General features: G+C 35.7%; 1 protein-coding gene across 1 annotated transcript in view; it reads left to right on the top strand.

Annotated features, from left to right (window-relative positions):
• Positions 1-12,966, top strand: part of LOC126204136 (NGFI-A-binding protein homolog) — a 456,325-nt gene extending 443,359 nt beyond the window's left edge. Inside the window, exons 12-13 of the mRNA XM_049938579.1 lie at positions 9,188-9,316; positions 9,652-12,966. Of these exons, the coding sequence (XP_049794536.1) occupies positions 9,188-9,316; positions 9,652-9,828 (306 nt within the window). The 3' untranslated portion in view covers positions 9,829-12,966. The remainder of the gene's footprint in view (positions 1-9,187; positions 9,317-9,651) is intronic.
• Positions 12,967-19,003: the final 6,037 nt, after the last annotated feature.

The raw sequence follows: 19,003 nt of genomic DNA, 5'->3' as shown, positions 1-19,003 counted from the left end.
GCTGTGGACTATAGCATTAATGAGACCTGACTTGATTTAGCCAAGCCATACAAATATCTGGGAGTAAAAATATCTGAGAAGAAGGAAGTGTAGTGGCCACACATGTCCAGCTGTAAGTAAAGCTGACACAAGATTTTATCAAACAATGTAAAATCCAGTATGGAATAATGACAACATTATGCAAATGATAGTTCACTACTCACCATACAGGGCAGACACTGAGTCACATACAGGCACAACAAAAAGACTGCTACATTTAAGCTTTCAGCCAAAAGGCCATCTTCTAAAGAAGAAAATGCATAGACATTCACATGAGCACAACTCATACACACGTGACCACTGTCTGTGGCCACTGGCCAAAAGCTTAAATATATACTAGTCTTTTTGTTGTGCCTGTCTGCAACTCTATGTCTTCTCTACATGTTGTATAACAGAGGGTTTTGATATATTAGTAGGATATTTGAAATTACAGTCTGTCTAAAAAACAGACTTATTGCCAAGTGTGTGTATACCTCACATTAAAACACTGCTGGAATGTATATGATCCATATTGGGTCAGAATAACAGAAAACATTTAATACATAACAATAATGTCACTGCAAGTGATCATACTTGTTTGCCGCACAGGAGATGAATTATCTTATCTTAGCAGCCATAAACTACACAAGTTGTCAAATATCTTCCATAAACTTACTCAGAAAGTTCCAAGAACCAGTTTTTGGGATGAAATCTATGAGTATTCTCCAACTATCTATGGGTTGCTCCTATAGAGATCTCCAGTATAATGTGAAGTTAATAGAAGCACACAGTAATATGAGCAACCATTCTTTTAAGCCCCCCACCCAGAATTGCACAGGAAGAAACCTGAATATTTAGTACAATTAGTACAATAAAAAGTATCCCTACACACTCTTTATACCAAATTGTAGAGTAAATATGAAGACAATTGTCATGGAAAAATGGCATTCCTTATTACCTTGACAAGTGGAATAATTCCTTATAGCACACAATTGTGAAATCATCAGACATTTTTATAGACATAAAAGTGATAAAGATGCAAAGGTTGGGTACAACATGAGATCTCAGGCCATTTGACCATGATTAGATTTTCAGCATCACAGGCATGAAGCACATTATTTCTGAGATTTTGTGGACAATGGGTTTCTCATAGTTCACTGTGTCAAAGGTTTATCATGACAGCCTCAAGTTCTTAAACCACTGCCACCAGTGTCAACTACTGAAATTGGCAACATGTGTGTTATAAAGGGTTATTCAACGTAATCTAGAAAAATGTTTGTATTGAGGTAAGGTATTATATGAATATATTTATAGAAACAGCAACTCAAGAAGTTATTTGTGTCATAGTCATTCATAGTCAACGAGTGAACCATTAGCTACATGGCATATGGATAGTCTGTAGTTCAATTCTGCCCACACTCACCCTAAACTGTCCACATTGACATGAGTCACAGCTGCCTTTACAAAGGCACCTTGCTTCCATAAACTTCTTTACTCACTCATAAATGAATCGTTAAGATATATGGAGGCTTGTTAAATGTGATCCTAAACTTACAATGCACTTCAGTTATGGACTTGCTCTTGCAAAACTCCATCAAACGAAATGCCTTCTACATGAAGATGACTTGTTGGGTTGTGACAGGCACAACAAAAAGACTGTTACACATTTAGCTTTTGGCCAAAGCCTTCTTCAGAAAGAAAACACACACACATACACAAATTCACACATGCAAGCGCATCTTACACACACATGACTGCCATCTCCAACAACTCAGGCTGGAGATAGCAGTAATGTCTGCATGAAGTGTGCTTGCTCATATGAATGTGTGTGTGTTTTGTTTTCTGAAGCAGGTTTTTTTTTTTGCCAAAAGTTAAATGTATAATAGTCTTTTCATTGTGCCTGTCTGCATTTACTTTACGATGAGTAGCAATCTATCCTTTTCCTAATATTGTTGATACTCCAAGTTGGAATTCCTATTTTTTGAACATGACTTCTCTGCAACCATGTTCCTTGTTGCTACACACACACACACACACACACACACCTGGAGTTTCTGTATCCATACACATAGAGGCACTTCTGAGGTATCAAATTTACACATTCCACTCTTAATCAATTATTATGCATATGAGCCATGGAATAAGTAAGTAACAATTAGAATTAAACTGAACTACAGGGCCATCAGTGGCTAGCTGAGAATGTAACAGTAGATCGTTACACTAAACTACAGCAGATCACTCACTAACTTGATGCTGGGTAACAGCCAAAAAGGACCATCTATTACAAGAGTACCATCTTCTCATTATAGGTACCAAAGCCATTCTCTTTGCTAACTGCATGTTACAAGTGACAGATTTTAGTACGGGCACTGTGACTCATTGGTGGGTGCTCCATAGGAAAAAGTTATCTGGAGTCAGAAACCCACAGTATTTACTCACGTATGTTAAAAATTAAACAAGTGATGGGTTCACCCCCCACTCTCCTTTGTTCTCATATTGTGTCAGAGCAAATTGAATCTGTGATGACAAAAAAAAAAAAGAAAATAATGAGGTAATTAGAGATGGGCCATGAAAGCTGGGAAATCAGCCAAGCAGTTTTAAAAAGCGTCACCTCAGCAATTTAGGGAAATCATGGAAAACATAATTCAGGATTATCAGACTCCTGCTCCTCCCAGACATGAACCAGTGACTTAGTCAGTGTGTCAGTGCTCCTAGTTGCTCCCAGTATGGTCGCAAAATGCTTTCTCAGTCTCAACAGTTATGTAAGTAAGATGGGTGTGCATGGATTGCAACAAGCCACTCTCTGAGAAATGGATTTCTGTTGAGTAGTCATCAGTCAAAATGGCTCTCAAATACTTCCAGTGTCTTGTGAAGTCCTTGCAGTGATGAGAAGTCATCGTCACAGGAGAAACCAGAAGTGTTATGTATTACTAGAGTAAAGTGTCAGTTTATTCATTACTGTATGCATGCTTCACACTTTGCCATTAACATTGAGCTCAAAGAATATTCCAAAGTTGGCAAAATAAAATTATATCTGTATTCAGATTCTGTTTGGTATGTGCATGTTGAACAATGGGAGTTTTTAGAATACTGAAACAGTTACATGAAATGACAACATGGGGCAATATACCTACAGGAAGACTGAGGGATAGATACATCATGGGAGTACACTATAATAGAGCATCAGGAAGAAGTGCAGGACATGGGTATAAGCCCACCATAATTACTTAAGTGTTGTTGACAGGAAGAATGGGACCCACATTTTGTGGTTGTGTCGAGGACTTATGAGTAGGTAGGACTAACAAAATATATGATGAGTGCTTAAATGTACTACAAAGTTCTCATGGGCATATTTATTACTTATGAAACTGTTTCTGTACAAGGAAACCAAAGTGTTTACCAAGAACACACCTCTAAATGTATTACTGATTGTGGCCCAGTAATTGCTGAAACAAATTTGATGAGAACTTTAGAAATCAACTCCTGGATTGGGAAATGGATGGATGTACAAGAAAGAACTTCAACAACACACAGACAATATTGTTGTATTAAAAAAGATTGGCAGAGACAAGCAGTATTTAGCACCAGAAGAAGGGCATCAGGAGTATACGGGGATAGGTAAAGGAATCCACCCTAAATATCTTATAAAAGGTGTTATGGAATGGGTTGTACTGACTGAAAACTCATGGCATATATGGAGAGTAATTATAAAGTTCATGAAACTTTTCTTAAAATTGGTATAGGGAAATGGCTAAACATAACATAATAAATAATACGTTACATGAAAGACAAACTCTCAGAGTTTGCTTTACTGGCAAGTTAGTTTGTAAAACCACCTTCAGGGACTTCATGAACTATAGTTTCTGAAAATGGTGGTAAATTGGGTAGAAAAAGCATTTGTGTGCTAAACTTTACAAGTAGCCAATCAGTGGTGAGTGTGCAAAGAGCTTCCCATGGCAAAGACACCACCAGTCTATAACAGCATAGTGAAGTGGTACAAAAAAATTGAGGAGACTGGTTGTCTGTTATAATGTTTGTAGCAACCAGGCATTTTGAAACAGACAGTGACTCATGTGAGAGATGAAATGTTGCAAAGTCCCAGAAAATCTACATATCTGGGCTGGGACAGACTGAACATTCCTCAGCCTATAGTATGGAAAATACTATACCTGAATGAAATCATACAAATTGCACTCCTGGAAGCCAAAGGCCTTGATGATAAAATTGCACCATCTGCAGTTCTGCATGCGCAGAACCATCTTTAAAATGATGACATCACAAGCAAATTAATCTGGAATGATGAAGCCAATCTTTCTTTTGGGGGGTAGGTCAACTAACACAATACACACACACACCTCTAGGGAACAGAGAATTCACATGCAAATGTTGAACATGTCCAGGATTCGGAGAAAGTTAACATGCTCTATGTGGTGTCTTCTTCTCTGAGAGAACTGTCAGTGGTATCACCTACCTCGACATGTGCAATTCTAGCTCATCCCAAAACTTGAAACTGATAGCAGGGATTTCATCTTCCAACACGATGGCACCTACCCATATTTCCACAATTGTGTGCAACATTACCTGAATGAGAAGTAGCCATGTCATTGGATATGTGGTATTGCAGCCACTGCCATGGTGCTACTTGAGTGGCCACCATGGTCACCAGACTTTAAGCCTAGTGATTTTTACTTGTGGGCTTACACCAAGAATACCTCTGCTACAGAAACTCAAAGACTTGTGACACAGATCACAGCAGCTGTACCTACTGTCTCACATGATACATTGAGTTGAGCATGGGCAGAATTCGACAACTGATTAGATGCGTGCCACGTGACAAAGGATGGACATGTAGAACATTCATAAATATTGTGAAAAACTTAGAGAGCTTGTCTTTAATGTACTGTATCATTTCTTAAATTGGTCTTGGCCATTTATCTGCAACAATTTTTTGAAATGTCTTGTGGACTTCATAATAACCTCCTATACTGTAGGGAGATTCAAACCAGTGAGCCATGTTACCTGAGTCAGTACACATCTGTAGGCATGGAAAGACTGAAAAATGAAAAACCTAAAATCCTAGTATGGTAAAATGAGGGTTGAAAGATGTGTGGTAGCAAACTTTGTGACTACTGCTGTCAGGGAGGCAGAAACAAGTTAGTCTTTTATGTGTCATAAACAGCTGAGTTCATAGGAGGTGGTGCACTCTTGCAAAATTTGTACAAATCATTCAACATGTATGTTTCACATTTAGAGGTTTATGAATGCCTGGTCTACTATTTAGGTTATGTGGATTTATTATTCATTCCATGCATTGATTTTAGAACTCATGAGGTAGTAAATGTTTTTTCAGAGATGCTTGGTTTCTATTTGATATGATAAATCTTGCGTTCTATTCCACTTTTTTAAAGCCGTGTTTTTACTGGTCCTTCAACATGTCCTTTCTTGGACCCCACACTGATTTTTCTTTGCAATATACCTCAATTTTTCTTTCTATCTTTCTTATTAACATTTTCCTGCCCTTTCATTTCTGTTTTTGTTTCTACTTATATATATATTTTAGCTCCAGTTCTTTTCCCATGGTTGATTCTTCTCTTATATTTGATACTTAATCTATCCTATTTGTGAAGGTGAAGATTTTAATCATGATTGTGATGTGATTTTATCACCTCACTCCTGTTGTGCTCTTTAACACGAGCAGCTAAGTGAAATTTCTCCATGTATTTCTTGCAACACCTGTTTGTGTCCCATTTAGTTTTAATTTGCTACTGAAGAAACTAATCAATCCAAAAATGGCTTATAATTAACTGTTGTTATGGTGCTACTTGAGTGACAAAAATGCATATGTCTTTTTATAAAATCTGAACACAGTTTATAATTTTATGACTTATTTATTTTATTCTATTACTAACTTTAACAATGAGTTGTACACTATAGGTTAAGATTTTCAAGTCGCAGCAAGACATAGAAATTATGAACATCATTGTTCAATATTTAGTTGCCCCTCACTAAATACAATATTTTATGTCTTATGTTATACAGCAGATTGGTTCGTTCCCATTTTTGTCGAACTATTTCAGCTCCAGGACAAATACACAAGATTTCCAATTTTTATTCATATTTAATGTAATTTACCTTTGTGTGCCTTCAGTGTCATCACAGTATTACAGTCCAACAGGATGTTAAACAGAAGTTGAAAATAATGTGTACCTATAGTTGCAGAGCAGTCTCAGCTGCAAGAGCTGAGAAAATTAGTTGTAAAGCTATTTAAATATAAGTGAATACAACAGTGATGCCAGAATACAGGTAAAAATTTATGTGATGAAAAAATCTGTAGGCAGCTAATGGAGGAAAGTAGAAAACAACTGTAGATAGTTGAGTAGAGGATTCTACTGGTATATGGTTTGTAGTTATGGATCACAGATATCAACAAGTTTCTTCTACATCCACCATTATATAAGTATTGATGTTCTTTATGTAGGTGGTGTATGTGGCATGTTTTAGCTGGACTTTTACTCCTCCATACACATGTACCAGTAGCACTGCATAGTTCAAAATTGTCAGTCTTGCAAAATCATTTATGATATAAAGTAAGGAATATAGTATTGGATTGTAGTAACATTCTAAAGTAGATATTAAAAACTTCTGCTACAAAAAATAATAATGATTGCAAAACCATTCCCTTTGGATATCAAATACACTTTTTAAACAAATTTATGAGCATCTTCACATGCAGTACAAAGGCAAAACCTCATTCATCCCAGCCAAAAAAATAGCATCGAAAGTAAAAGTGACCTCTAATGGTACAAAAATATGTGCAGTGTTCATTAGTATTTGTTAATTGCCAAGACACATTTGGAGGTGCTTTGTATTCAGCCTCCACTTTCCTTAATCTATTTTTTATTCTCCATCACTCTATTTCTCCTCCCACCTCCTTCCTCTCACCAATCTTTATTTTATTCATAGCAGATGACAACAAGCATACCAATTTCCTTCCACAAAACTGATTATATTTCTCAGAGCACACAACAATTTTTCAAGGATATACTATGATTTACACTTTTAATTGTGGAATCAGTCCTGCATAGAAAAAAATGACTGGAGAATAGCAAAGGCATGGCAGGAAATTGAGACAGAAAAAAGAAATATCATCTGTTGATGACCATCCAAAATTCATATCTACTAGTTTTTTATTCAGTAGTTTAAACAAGTTATTCATGAGTGAATTGGATGGAATGGATGTAAAACTGTATATGGAGCCCACAGTGTAACATAGATTTTAAGTAAATAAATGTCTTGTGACTAGTGCCTCCCGTCGGGTAGACCGTTCGTCAGGGTGCAAGTCTTTCGATTTGACGCCACTTCGGTGACTTGCGTGTTGATGGAGATGAAATGATGATGATTAGGACACCACAACACCCAGTCCCTGAGCGAAAAAAATCTCCAACCCAGCTAGGAATCGAACCCGGGCCCTTAGGATTGACATTCTGTCGCACTGACCACTTTTTTTTGTCGTTTTCGTTCGTTGTATCTGCTCGGTGCGGACGTCGCAAGACACCCATTTCAGTTCGTCATTGATCCATTAACTCAGTTTCTTTATTACAGAGGGCAGCTAACCCTCTGACCGAACACGCTGAGTTACCGTGCTGGCTGTCCACTCAGCTACCAGGGATGCACATTGATTTTAAGTGAATGATATGCTAAAGTGAATGTATTTTAGAATAAAGCACCAAAAAAAGTTTCACCTGTGCAGTCATCTTTCAAAAGCAGCGATTTAGTGCCATTTGCAATCATTAGACAATGTTTCGTAAGCATGCACGAACTGAAACCATTTAAATGGAAAATGGGAGAAAATGAAATACCAGTCTCTGTGTAGCATAATCCAGTAAGGTTTTAAAGGAACAAAAGTGACTCCTACAATGCAAAGCAAATGAATTAATAATAAGATAAGTGGTATACGGAATAACTGAAATCAATGCACATGCAATGTACAAAACTTTAAAACTGAGACATAAAGTGTGTGTGCCAGGATCACAGTGAAATGCTGAAGATCAAGCTCAGTGAATGCTGAAGCTTCCTGGGTTGTCAGAAGTGATTATGAGTGAGAGAAAGGCCTCAAGATTTAACACTAGTTGAGGATAAATTCAGATGGCCAATTAATGTAATAAGATCCGATGGTGAATCAATATGCTGTGCTTAATATTTCTAAACAAAAGGTTGAACAAGTTACACAAAATATAAATTACACACAATAAAGCAACATCTTAACTCTTTTTCAATGTATGGGACAAATCTAACAACCCATTACTTCCACTATTGCGGCAGTTTTCTTCTGGAACGTCAGACTTGTTCATCTCAATCATGTAATGGTATGACCATGATTCTTAATCAGTTGTGATTCCTTCTAATAAACTGTGTACTTCTGCAGCTTAAAGTATATACTAATCTTCCATGTTATCCTTCTGCTAGTCTTTCAGTTTCCTTGGCACCCAGCACATGCAATGACTTCATGAAATTTTAGTCATCAGTGGCAATATTGTACACTATGATGTAGCATTAATGCATCACTCTTATAACTTTTGTAGACAGCTCAGCTACTTGTTCTAAGCTGCCCACTCAGTGGTTATGACAAACTTGATTTCTGTCTAAAAAATCAACTAGACATCTTTGCTATTTACTTCTGGGTGGTAGTAATATTTACAGACTCTTCGTTCACTAGTTCATTCATTCACCATGAGCTAAATCTGATTGAAAAGATAATAGCTGTAGCATAAACTTGAAACTATATATTTGCAACATCTAAATGTGGCCGCACTACAGTAATATGTACACTATTTAGAGAACTCCTCGAATTTCAAGACACTGTGCTCCACAGCTGTGTCCTTTTTCACAACGTACAACATCCTTTCTTAGACCATAAGAATAAAGTGACGTCTATGACAAGCACTAAAATTTCATTACCAGCAATGGACAAATCGACAATCTTCCTTGTGTGGTTATGTAGTGTTTCTCTTGAATTCTTTCAGTCACTTTCCTACACCAAATTTTCTTTATATTGTTCCAACCTAATTGTAGTTTACTTTATCACACAAAAGTAGTGGGTAATTGGTGGCACACATTGTAAGACAACTGTTGTTGATAAATTGGTTCTAATTCACATTCTTATTTGCAGATGGTAAATGAAACATTAATGGATGAGGGTTTGCGAGTTGTCAAGGAGATGGTTGCTAATCAAAATAAGGAAAGTGTAAATACACAGTCAACCAATTTTGAAGATCCTTATCAGGAAAGCAAAGTGCAAGTATGTTTTCAGTGAAAAATGATAGATTAACTGAAAGTTATATTTTTATTTAATAGAAATAGTTAGTGGAGTTACTTTATAATTATGAAGTTATAAGTTAATACGAGAGGACTGTTACTTGTATATGTGTCCACCACCCTTCATCTTATAGGTGCTATATTTGCTTTAAATGTTTGACTTCTTATTTCTCCTCTGTTCAACTGATTATCACTGTCAAATCATCTTATATTTTACTTAAATTAATGCCATTATATGACAAATACTGAACAAACATGGTACATTAAGATATTAATTAATTATTTTTAGGGTGTATATAAATTATATTTTATTTACAGGTGATAGCATCCAGTGGAGGAAATATAATAGCAGTTGCGAACCCTGCACTTTCCATGTCTCCAGCCATTGCTGCTGATGCCGCTGAGGGGGCATTACTTCGTGGACCACTCATCCCTTTGCTGACACAAGAACATCAATCTGCAATATCAACTGTAACACCAGAAAAAATCACATGATGTGTGTGCCCTGTGTAATTTTCTATAGATCTCAAAGCCTTATAGTGAATGTATAATGTCACTATTATACTTCAGTAATATTGTATAAAAGAGGACTTGTTATTGAAAAATATCTTCTATGTGCTATAAAAACATTTTGAAGTGTTTTAATGAAAATGGTGCTTTCATTAGTAAATATGGTGGCTTCATCTGTTCCTGGAATCGTTGCTTGATGAAAATTTATGAAGATGTATGTTAAAATAGTCAATCCCAACAACAAATACACTGACCTTGATCATAAGATTAATTCATGAACTGCTCAAATGCTTTCTTCTTGTACTGTTTGCTGATAAAACAAAATAATATGGTTCCTGTTTACCATGTGTTCATAAAACAAAGACGACTATACTGGCCCTGTCTGAAGAATATTCATGTTGAAATTGACTGTTCTCAAAAGGTTCACACGTTTTTGTACTGTTAACTGTTTAGTAGTATTGTGTTCAATCATTTGATATAAGTGCAGTTTTTACTTTTGTCCATATATTCATTTTGTTAATAACTGTGTAGGTTATGTGAACAATTGTAAGAACCATAAGTACATTGTTCACTGGCCAGAAAAACCAGTTTTCCATGCTGGCAGTTATATACACAACCACTGCAAACATACACTCCAAAACTAATTTATATTTATTCTTTTTTATAATGAACACAAACAGGACATGAAACTGTAAATCAGTACCAAATTTAGTACCGTGTTCAAAATAGAAATGGACCTTTCCAGATGTGAGATGCATTACAAATATTAAATAATTTGAACAGAATGTTTACTTGACTTAAAAATACGATTGTTGGGATAGTTATGATAACTGATGTACATGTCTCTGTGTGATATAAAACCAAAACCAATTTGAAAGGTATGACTTGTTCTTATGATGTGCCAGTAAAATCATACATCAATTGCTCACATGCCTACAATCTAGCCAACTGCGGTCTCACAGAATAGTTAGCAACCAAACTGTCACTGTTAGTAATAGACATGTTTATTTCTTGCATCAGGTAAAATAAAAAAGTGACCATACTACATACAGTTTCTTTGACACACTGGCAAGAAATTCAGTTTGCCATCAGGTGTCAGCATATTCATTTGTAATAGTCTAACATCACTTGAAAGGATTAAAGGTATTATTTGCTACCAGCTTTTTTTCTGTTTTGTACAGCATTCTTACTTTTATCAACAGAGCATTACATTCCCTACGTTTTCTTTACTTTGATGTGCTTTATTTGTGGACAGGTGGATGTACAGAAAACTTTATGAGGAATTCGAATGAATTTTTTCGATTTATATACTCCCATTATAGATCTAGAAACACTCATTGATATCAATGTTTTAAACTCTTAAGAGCTTTCAAGAAAGTTTCTGTCTGTGACTTTCAGGCTACAAGGTGTAATGATTATTATGGAAAATTTATTAGTTGAGCTTCTGAATTGGTAAAATTATGATCAGAATGTTAATATGTGGTATCACTTGCAATATGATAATCTGGGGAAAAGGCAAGCTAAATGTAGCAAGCAAGGAATGATCACAGACACCAAAAGATAACAGGCTAAATTACATGGATAAAAGGAAAACAAATAAGTAATATTTATCAATTAAAAAAATAAAATGACTGACCATAGGTGAATAATAAGCAACTTATGTTTTAATATTTCTTTCAGTCATGGAGAATTTGTACAAAAAGTTGTCTTCATTTCTGAAATGAGATACCAATGACGCTTCTGTTCTTATTTCAAGCCACTCAACAGTAAAAGAAAATTGTTATGTTGCATTAAACAGAAAGTATCTGGTAATATACTGAATGAAATAAAAACAAATTGTTGTGAAGTTGTCAATAAAAGATAATATTTTTGATGTAACAATAAAACATGTTAACATATATAAAAAATGAGATCACAGGAAAGAGAAAAAAACATGTTTTTAGATGCTCCATATTAAAATGAAAATTAAATATATCATGCCAGTATCCTGAAAAAATACCATTCCTTGGCCTTCCTCCACATTACTCTTTGAGTGCTACCTAGTGTTCTTTGAAACAATCATTATTGTGCAGAATGTGTTCACTGGAGTTATTAATAGTTTCCAGATTCCTTCACTTTTGTCACAAGACTGTTATATGTTTAAGTTGAAACAGAATGACAATAGAATAAAATAATCTTTCAATTACAATACTATCTTTGTGAGAGTATGGTTTTATGCACTGAAGAATTTCCTTTTGTGCTCTAACAGAAGATGTAGTAAGAAATACCGGTTTCATACTTCCGTTTCTGTTGCCTCATGGGCTTTTGACTTAAATAATCAGCAATATATTTACCAAACCAAAACCAGGTTACAACATAAAAGAACATTTCACTCCTGATAATATCGAAGTCTTTAAAAAAATGGAAGTATCAGCAAAAGATTCCAGTCTAAAAATAAAACATTACAAGTGCAATTTATTTAGATTGATTACAGGTACATGTGTTTGGAGTCCATTATATTAAAACTGTAAATTTATAGAAGCATACTGCTGTTTCGAATCTTTTAGACATGGTTTCGACATTGGAGACTGATCAACACCAGTCTGATGGAAAATATTTTCTGTAAGACAGAGAATTTGTTTGAAATATTATATGTACTTAATTACATTGGCAACAGAAAAATATGTATTGCTTCATTCATATTTTATGTTGGAAGTGTCAATATTTAAATTCAGTATTAATATATTTTCATCCCAATAGTTTGTTAGCTTCTCTTAAATATTAAAAAGAACACAAAATAAAGGAAAGCGAAAGTTAACAATGCTTTTTTGTAGGTTCAGGTGGGAATAATGTCAAAATGTTCTTACATTTTAGATGAAATGATAACAATTGTAAATTCTGTCAAAAGTGTTCAGAAAAATATTGTGAGGGCTTCTAGTGGAATCATCATTCTAATGGAATGAATTTATATTTGTACAATATGTACATAACAAATGAAGCAAAAATCAAATATTATTTGTCAAAGCTGTGATAACTGGTAGCATAAAAATTATTATTAACTTCTGTGTATGATTGAGATACTTTGCTGTATTTTGGTTTTGCACATATGTAAATAAAACTTGTGAAATATAAACTGTCAATGATTGTTTTGTGTTTATTTATTTATTTATTGCATATAAAATAAGTGAGAAGTAATAATATAATAATAATAATAATAATAATAATAATAATAGCTTTATTCAACATCGAATGGTACACTGCACATGTACAAAGAAACAGTAATGATTAAAGTTATTTGTACAATACACAAGACACATTCTTCTGAATACGTCATTAATTTACAAAAAAATTACAATAAGGTGTTTACTTATTTCTGTTCACACAATTTCACAAAGCATTTGTTGTTCTTCATATAAGTATGGTACTCTTCTAATGTGTAGAAAGGGTGTTTTAATAAAAATTTCTTAAGCTGATGTTTCAGTTTAATTGTAGGAAGAGCCATGACTGCTCTAGGCAGTGCATTAGCTAATTTTATACCTGCATACTGAGGCCCCTTTTCGTAAAGTGCTGTTCTGTGGCTGCCAATGTAAAATCTTTCTTTATATCTAGTATTGTACTGGTGGAAATCTGAATAAGTGTTTGGGTGCAGTCTTTTCACAAGCAATATGGCTTTTAGAATGTATGTGTTTATAACAGTTAACACCTCTGTTTTTGGAAACAAGTTGCGACAAGATTCCCTATATTTTGCTCCACAGATTATTCTCACACCCCTTTTTTGAAGAATGAGTAGCTTATCTAGATTAGCTTTGGTTGTTGCCCCCCAAATTTCAATACCATAGTTCAAGTGAGAGGAGAAAAGAGCATGGTATGCAGTCTTTAGGACTACGGTGTATGAGTAAATGAATGGTAGAACATAAATAATCAACACAAAATTCGGAAACTGTTGTGCCACTTACTTTGCTTACATCCTCCACATGGAATTCACACAATTTCACAGAAGGCACACTGATTAAAACACTGGAATTGCTTTCAGAATAACAGCTCGGCCATCCAGATTGAGGTTTTATGTGGCATCCTTAAAACACTTTAGGCAAATGCCAAGCTGTTCCTTTAAAAAGGCATGGCCAATTTCCTTCTCCCATCTGATCTTATGTTCTGTCTCTCATAACATGGCCATTGTCAGGACATAAATCCCTACTGTTCGTTTATTTAGCTTTACAGAAATAAGAGAAATGGAGAAATATGTCAAAATATTTATATTCAAATAAGACATCTAGTTTCAAAGGACAGTACACTGCTTTCTTATAGGTATCAAATTTTCCTACTGCCGTGTTCCCTTGTATAAGTATTATATGAACAAGGAGATGAAAAGAATAATAGTGATAGATTAATGATATCCTAAGAAAATTATTCTCAAATGAGAAGAATTAAAATGCATATGTGATTTCAAATGTGGATCAGTGACTACTTGGGACACAGCCTTTGAACTCAGCCCTTTAGATGGATGATAGAAGTTGGGTGCATGATATCAGGGTCTTTAGCACTCTAAAAAAAATCTTCAAAATGAGTGCAGTTAAAAGAAATCCATCACTAAGTCAAGCCAGTTCTGTAAAAATCAGTAATCAATAGCACAGTCTCTCTCTCTCTCTCTCTCTCTCTCTCACACACACACACACATACACACACACTAAAATCAATGCAATTGTCTATTTTAAAATACAAACAAAGAAAAGGCAATATGACACAGTTATTTACAATAAGAAGTAATGGATGAAACTAGTAGCATCACTATGCAATGAAATTTTAAAATAATCAGCAAACTGACTTTAGATGCAACCTTAAGTATCTCTCAAACTAAAATAAAGTTTAAAGAAAGGTACTTTCATATAAACTGAGTTCAAGGTCAATGAATTACAAATGGAACCACTCGAATTATGAGAAATACCTGGCAGTAATAGTACATGGGGTGCAAAGGATGTTGAAGACGGCCTGATTTGGTCAGGCAGCTTTGCTCAGTTGAGACACAGTGATAGGTCATGTGTAGGCTTGTCTTTGAACAGCACCCTTTTCAGGTCTTGGATGGCTGTGCCATGGGCCAGCCAACCATATCCGACCATCTAGTGCTGTCAAGTCAGACGGCTCATCATTCGTGCTGTGGGCTTCTAAGTGCGAAATCATAAATGAGCACATTGCTATATAGGTGTTCAGAATCAAGAGCTTTACAAACTAGTAGCAAAAACAAAGGCAACAGAACATGACACTGGTGCAACAAAGGAAAAAAAGAAATTAGAGAATATCAGGACTGCCTATAAGAGCAGCAGTCCCCGGCCTTGTGGAATCCTGCATTGTGTCAATAATCATTCTCCACTGCATTCTGTCTGTTGCTGTTTCCTCCCAATTGACTACATTCAAAGCTTCCACACCTCTCTTTATGTCATCTTCCGATTATACTCCTTGGCCAGGGGTCTTTTTGTTATAATGTGTGAAATGAAAGGTTGCTTAAGAAGTCAGTTGACCTAAAGTCCAGCTCTTTGAACCATAGAGGACAATGGAGCTTATAACAGCATAGTAAATATTCAGTTTGACAGAATGTGATATGGTTTTAGACTTGAAGTAATCTCTGAGGGAATATAGACATCTGGAGCTTGCAAAATTTCTTTCATACGCATCTAAGGGTATTTGATTAAAACAGTTGTACCAACTTCCCTGGTACTTCAGAGATCCAAGGACATGAATTTGTCTCCATAAACTGTGAAATGCTCTTGTGCATAGTTCTGACTACTTAAATATGTTCTGATTTCATGTATTGATAAGTAGTTCTGCTTTACTTGCTGCTACGGTGAACCTTTCATACGTCTCTCCAAGATCTAGTTCACTCTTGCTCACTATCACTATTATCTGCATATGCAAATATCAGAAACCTGCCATCTTCCATTTGTTGTCCATTACATTCTTCAACTTTGCTCTGTCTTATTACTTTCTCCAGGATGAGGTAAAACAGAATGCATGCCAGTGCATTCCCCAGTCTTAATCCAGTTCTTATGGCGAAAGTTCTTACTATCACTCTTGATTCACCCATACATAATCTAATTAGTTCAATGAGTTTGTATGGGATACAGAACACCTTGAAGGTTAATAGAGGCTATCTCAATTAATACTGTCGTAAGCTCTTTGAAAACCTATGAACAGTACATGAATTTTTCTCTCTCTTTCTCAATATTTCTCAAGAATTTGTCTAAGAGCAACACATTGTCAGGAGTTGAGCGGTTTTGATGGAATCCAGTTTGATTTCAGCTTTTCTAAAATTACTGTAAAAAGGATCTTCTATGTCATGTTATGTAAACTGATTCCTCAGTACTTAGAGCAATCTACTTAGCTTCCTTTCTCATATATTGGACAAATGACTGCAGTCTTCCAGCCTTCTGGCATCATCTCAGTCTCCCAAATGAGCTGAATGAGTTTGCACAGCTCGATCTGTAGTCTGCCTTTTCCATACTGCAACATTTATGTACACGCACTACATTGCTTTTCATCTTCCTTATGACTTTCTCAGTGCTATCCACCATGAAATAAATCTCTTGTCCCATTTGTTTCTTTTTGGTTTTCACTTAAATGTAGCTTTGTACTAGGGCAGTCGAGAGCAGATTGTTGAAATATTCTATCTGTTGCTCTAAGACTGATTTAGCAACAATAATGTTGCCATTTATCCACTGATGTATTGACTTCTTGTGTGCAACCCTTTTTTGCTGCTTTCAGATGTTAGAAGAATCTCCTGTAATCCAGGTTTTGGCTATCCATTTCCACGTTTTCAAAATTTTTTATTAGTAATTTTCTTTTTTCAGTTCTCAGTACTCTTGATGTCTCTTTGCATGCCTGTAGACATTTTATCCTCTGTGTTTCATTATCTGTATCCTGTAGCCATAACTCACATGTGTTCTTAGTATCCTGTAGCCGTAACTTACATGCTTTCTTAGTTCTCTAAATTACATCTCTGCATTCCTCACTAAACCATCTTCTCTATCCCTGTCTTTTCGTCTACCCAGCACTTTATTTGGAGCATATGTCTGTCTTTACAATGTGCTGCACTTTCTCCACATATTCTTCATGTGCATTTTGTAGTACGTTGAAATGGTTATTTATTTCTAATTCAAACTCTTAATGTTTTTCCTCATGCTTTAGTTTTGCCACATAAGACCATGGGTTTCCATTTTTTTTTTTTTTTTAACAAATCTGAAATTTTCTAGGTCTAGTTTTTCTTGCACCAAGAAATGATCAAACCTACACTCTGCTCCTCTTCAAACTATGGCATCTTTCACTATTTGCGAGTTCTGCATGTCTGTCATTACATGTTGTATGTGACTGAGAGTTTTTCTATCCGGTGGGCACAACGTACCTAGATGAATTTTCTTATGTGAGAATTTTGTTGAGCTGATAACAATGTTATCTGTAATGGCAAATGTAATTATCCTGAATGGTTTCTTCATGCAAGTTGTGCTTTCCTATGGTCAGAGCACAGATATTTTCCTTTCCTACTCTGGTTTAAAATCACCTAAAAGTACATTTGTATTTCTTTTTGGAACTTATTTGTTCACACAGTCTAGTTCTTCATAAAACTGTTCTTTTTCATCATCAGTCTTGCTATCAGGAGGGGCATGGACATCAATGAAGGTGACATCATGGCATTCCTGCTTGAATGTTGTGAATGACAAAATGTTGCTGACAGCTTTAAACTCCTTTACTTGGTTTGCCATGCTCTTACTGATGGCAAAACTCATCCCAAACTGCCTTCAGGTCCTTTGTCATAAAATATTATAGAGTTTCTACTTGCTTCGCATACTCCTTTGCCTATCCATCTTATTTGCTGCAAAGCCTCTACATCTACCTCACAATGTCTTATCTTCGACACTACTATTGCAGTAATCCCTGGATGGCTGAGGTTTTTGACACCCCAGTTAGCTATGATGAAATCATTTTTTCATTTTCCCTTGCCATGTTTGTCATCCAGTTAAGCTGTCTGGTATCCAAGACTGATTTGTCGGCTTTTAAACTTGATTAAATTTTTCTGCTGTATGATCATCACTCCAATGACCAACTCCAACCTTGAGGACCAGGGACTCTTCTGTCAGGGTTACCATACCCTAGTTTAAAAACCAATTTTAAGGTGTCAGTCATTCGCCCTCACCCTTTCCATCAAGGCCTTTCCATGCCCTTCCTTCACACACAGCTACCACATCTGCCAAAATCTTAACTTGAGTTTCAGCATTGATGTTGTTGTTGTGGTCTTCAGTCCTGAGACTGGTTTTATGCAGCTCTCCATGCTACTCAGTATTGATATAACCCTCAAAACTTGTGATCCAGTCATTTATTCTCCACCTTCCTGATAGAGGCTTTAGTCTGGTTATGGCCCCATCCTGCATCATCTACGCAGAAGACAGCCTTTGTCTATTGACGTTGCCCAGCTCCTACACCAGTGAAGTAGATGATGGAAGGGAAATCAGGGGATGGAAATGAAAAGGGAGTGGGACATTGGGAGGTCCACTTTGTCTGGTTCCTCTGCTGAGACCTGTCCACCTAAGTTAGACCTGCCAGTAGCTATGCTACTGCTGGCACAAGTCTGGGCTACATAGGAACACAGAGACTTGCCTGCCTACACAGACAGTGCTGTGATAAGGAAAATGGATATAGGAATGTAAAATGAGCATTGAGATATTGGTGTTTATTACCAGAAATAATATTTTTTAGTCTTGGGCATTATTTTTGAAAGTATCTGTGGTGAAATTGTAGTGTCATATTTTAGATATGCACCAGTAACATCCCCCAACCCATTTCTTTAACACGTTCATGCCAGCAAGCTCAGCCAGTGGTCACACTTCAACTCTTAACAATTATGCTACCAGCAATACACTGACATATGATGTATTAGCCATCAGCCAGGCACAACAAACAGCTGTTAATACAATTTTGTATGACCATTCAACAAGAGAGCTTTCTGAACATATGAGATACCACATAATTTGTGTTACTCTGGCGTAAAATAATTTTATGGATCTCCCATTTTTTAAAAATAATGGACTCCTACTACTTTCAAAATAAAATGTCAATATATTAAAACAACAGCCTATGGCATTTCAATACCACTGCTGGCCCATTGTGAGAAACAGGAAAAGCAGCTCCACTAGAT

Source organism: Schistocerca nitens, chromosome 1, assembly GCF_023898315.1.
Source record: "Schistocerca nitens isolate TAMUIC-IGC-003100 chromosome 1, iqSchNite1.1, whole genome shotgun sequence".
NCBI lineage: Eukaryota > Metazoa > Arthropoda > Insecta > Orthoptera > Acrididae > Schistocerca > Schistocerca nitens.
The sequence above is the reverse complement of the archived record's forward strand: the minus strand, read 5'-3'. Positions and strand labels throughout refer to the sequence as shown.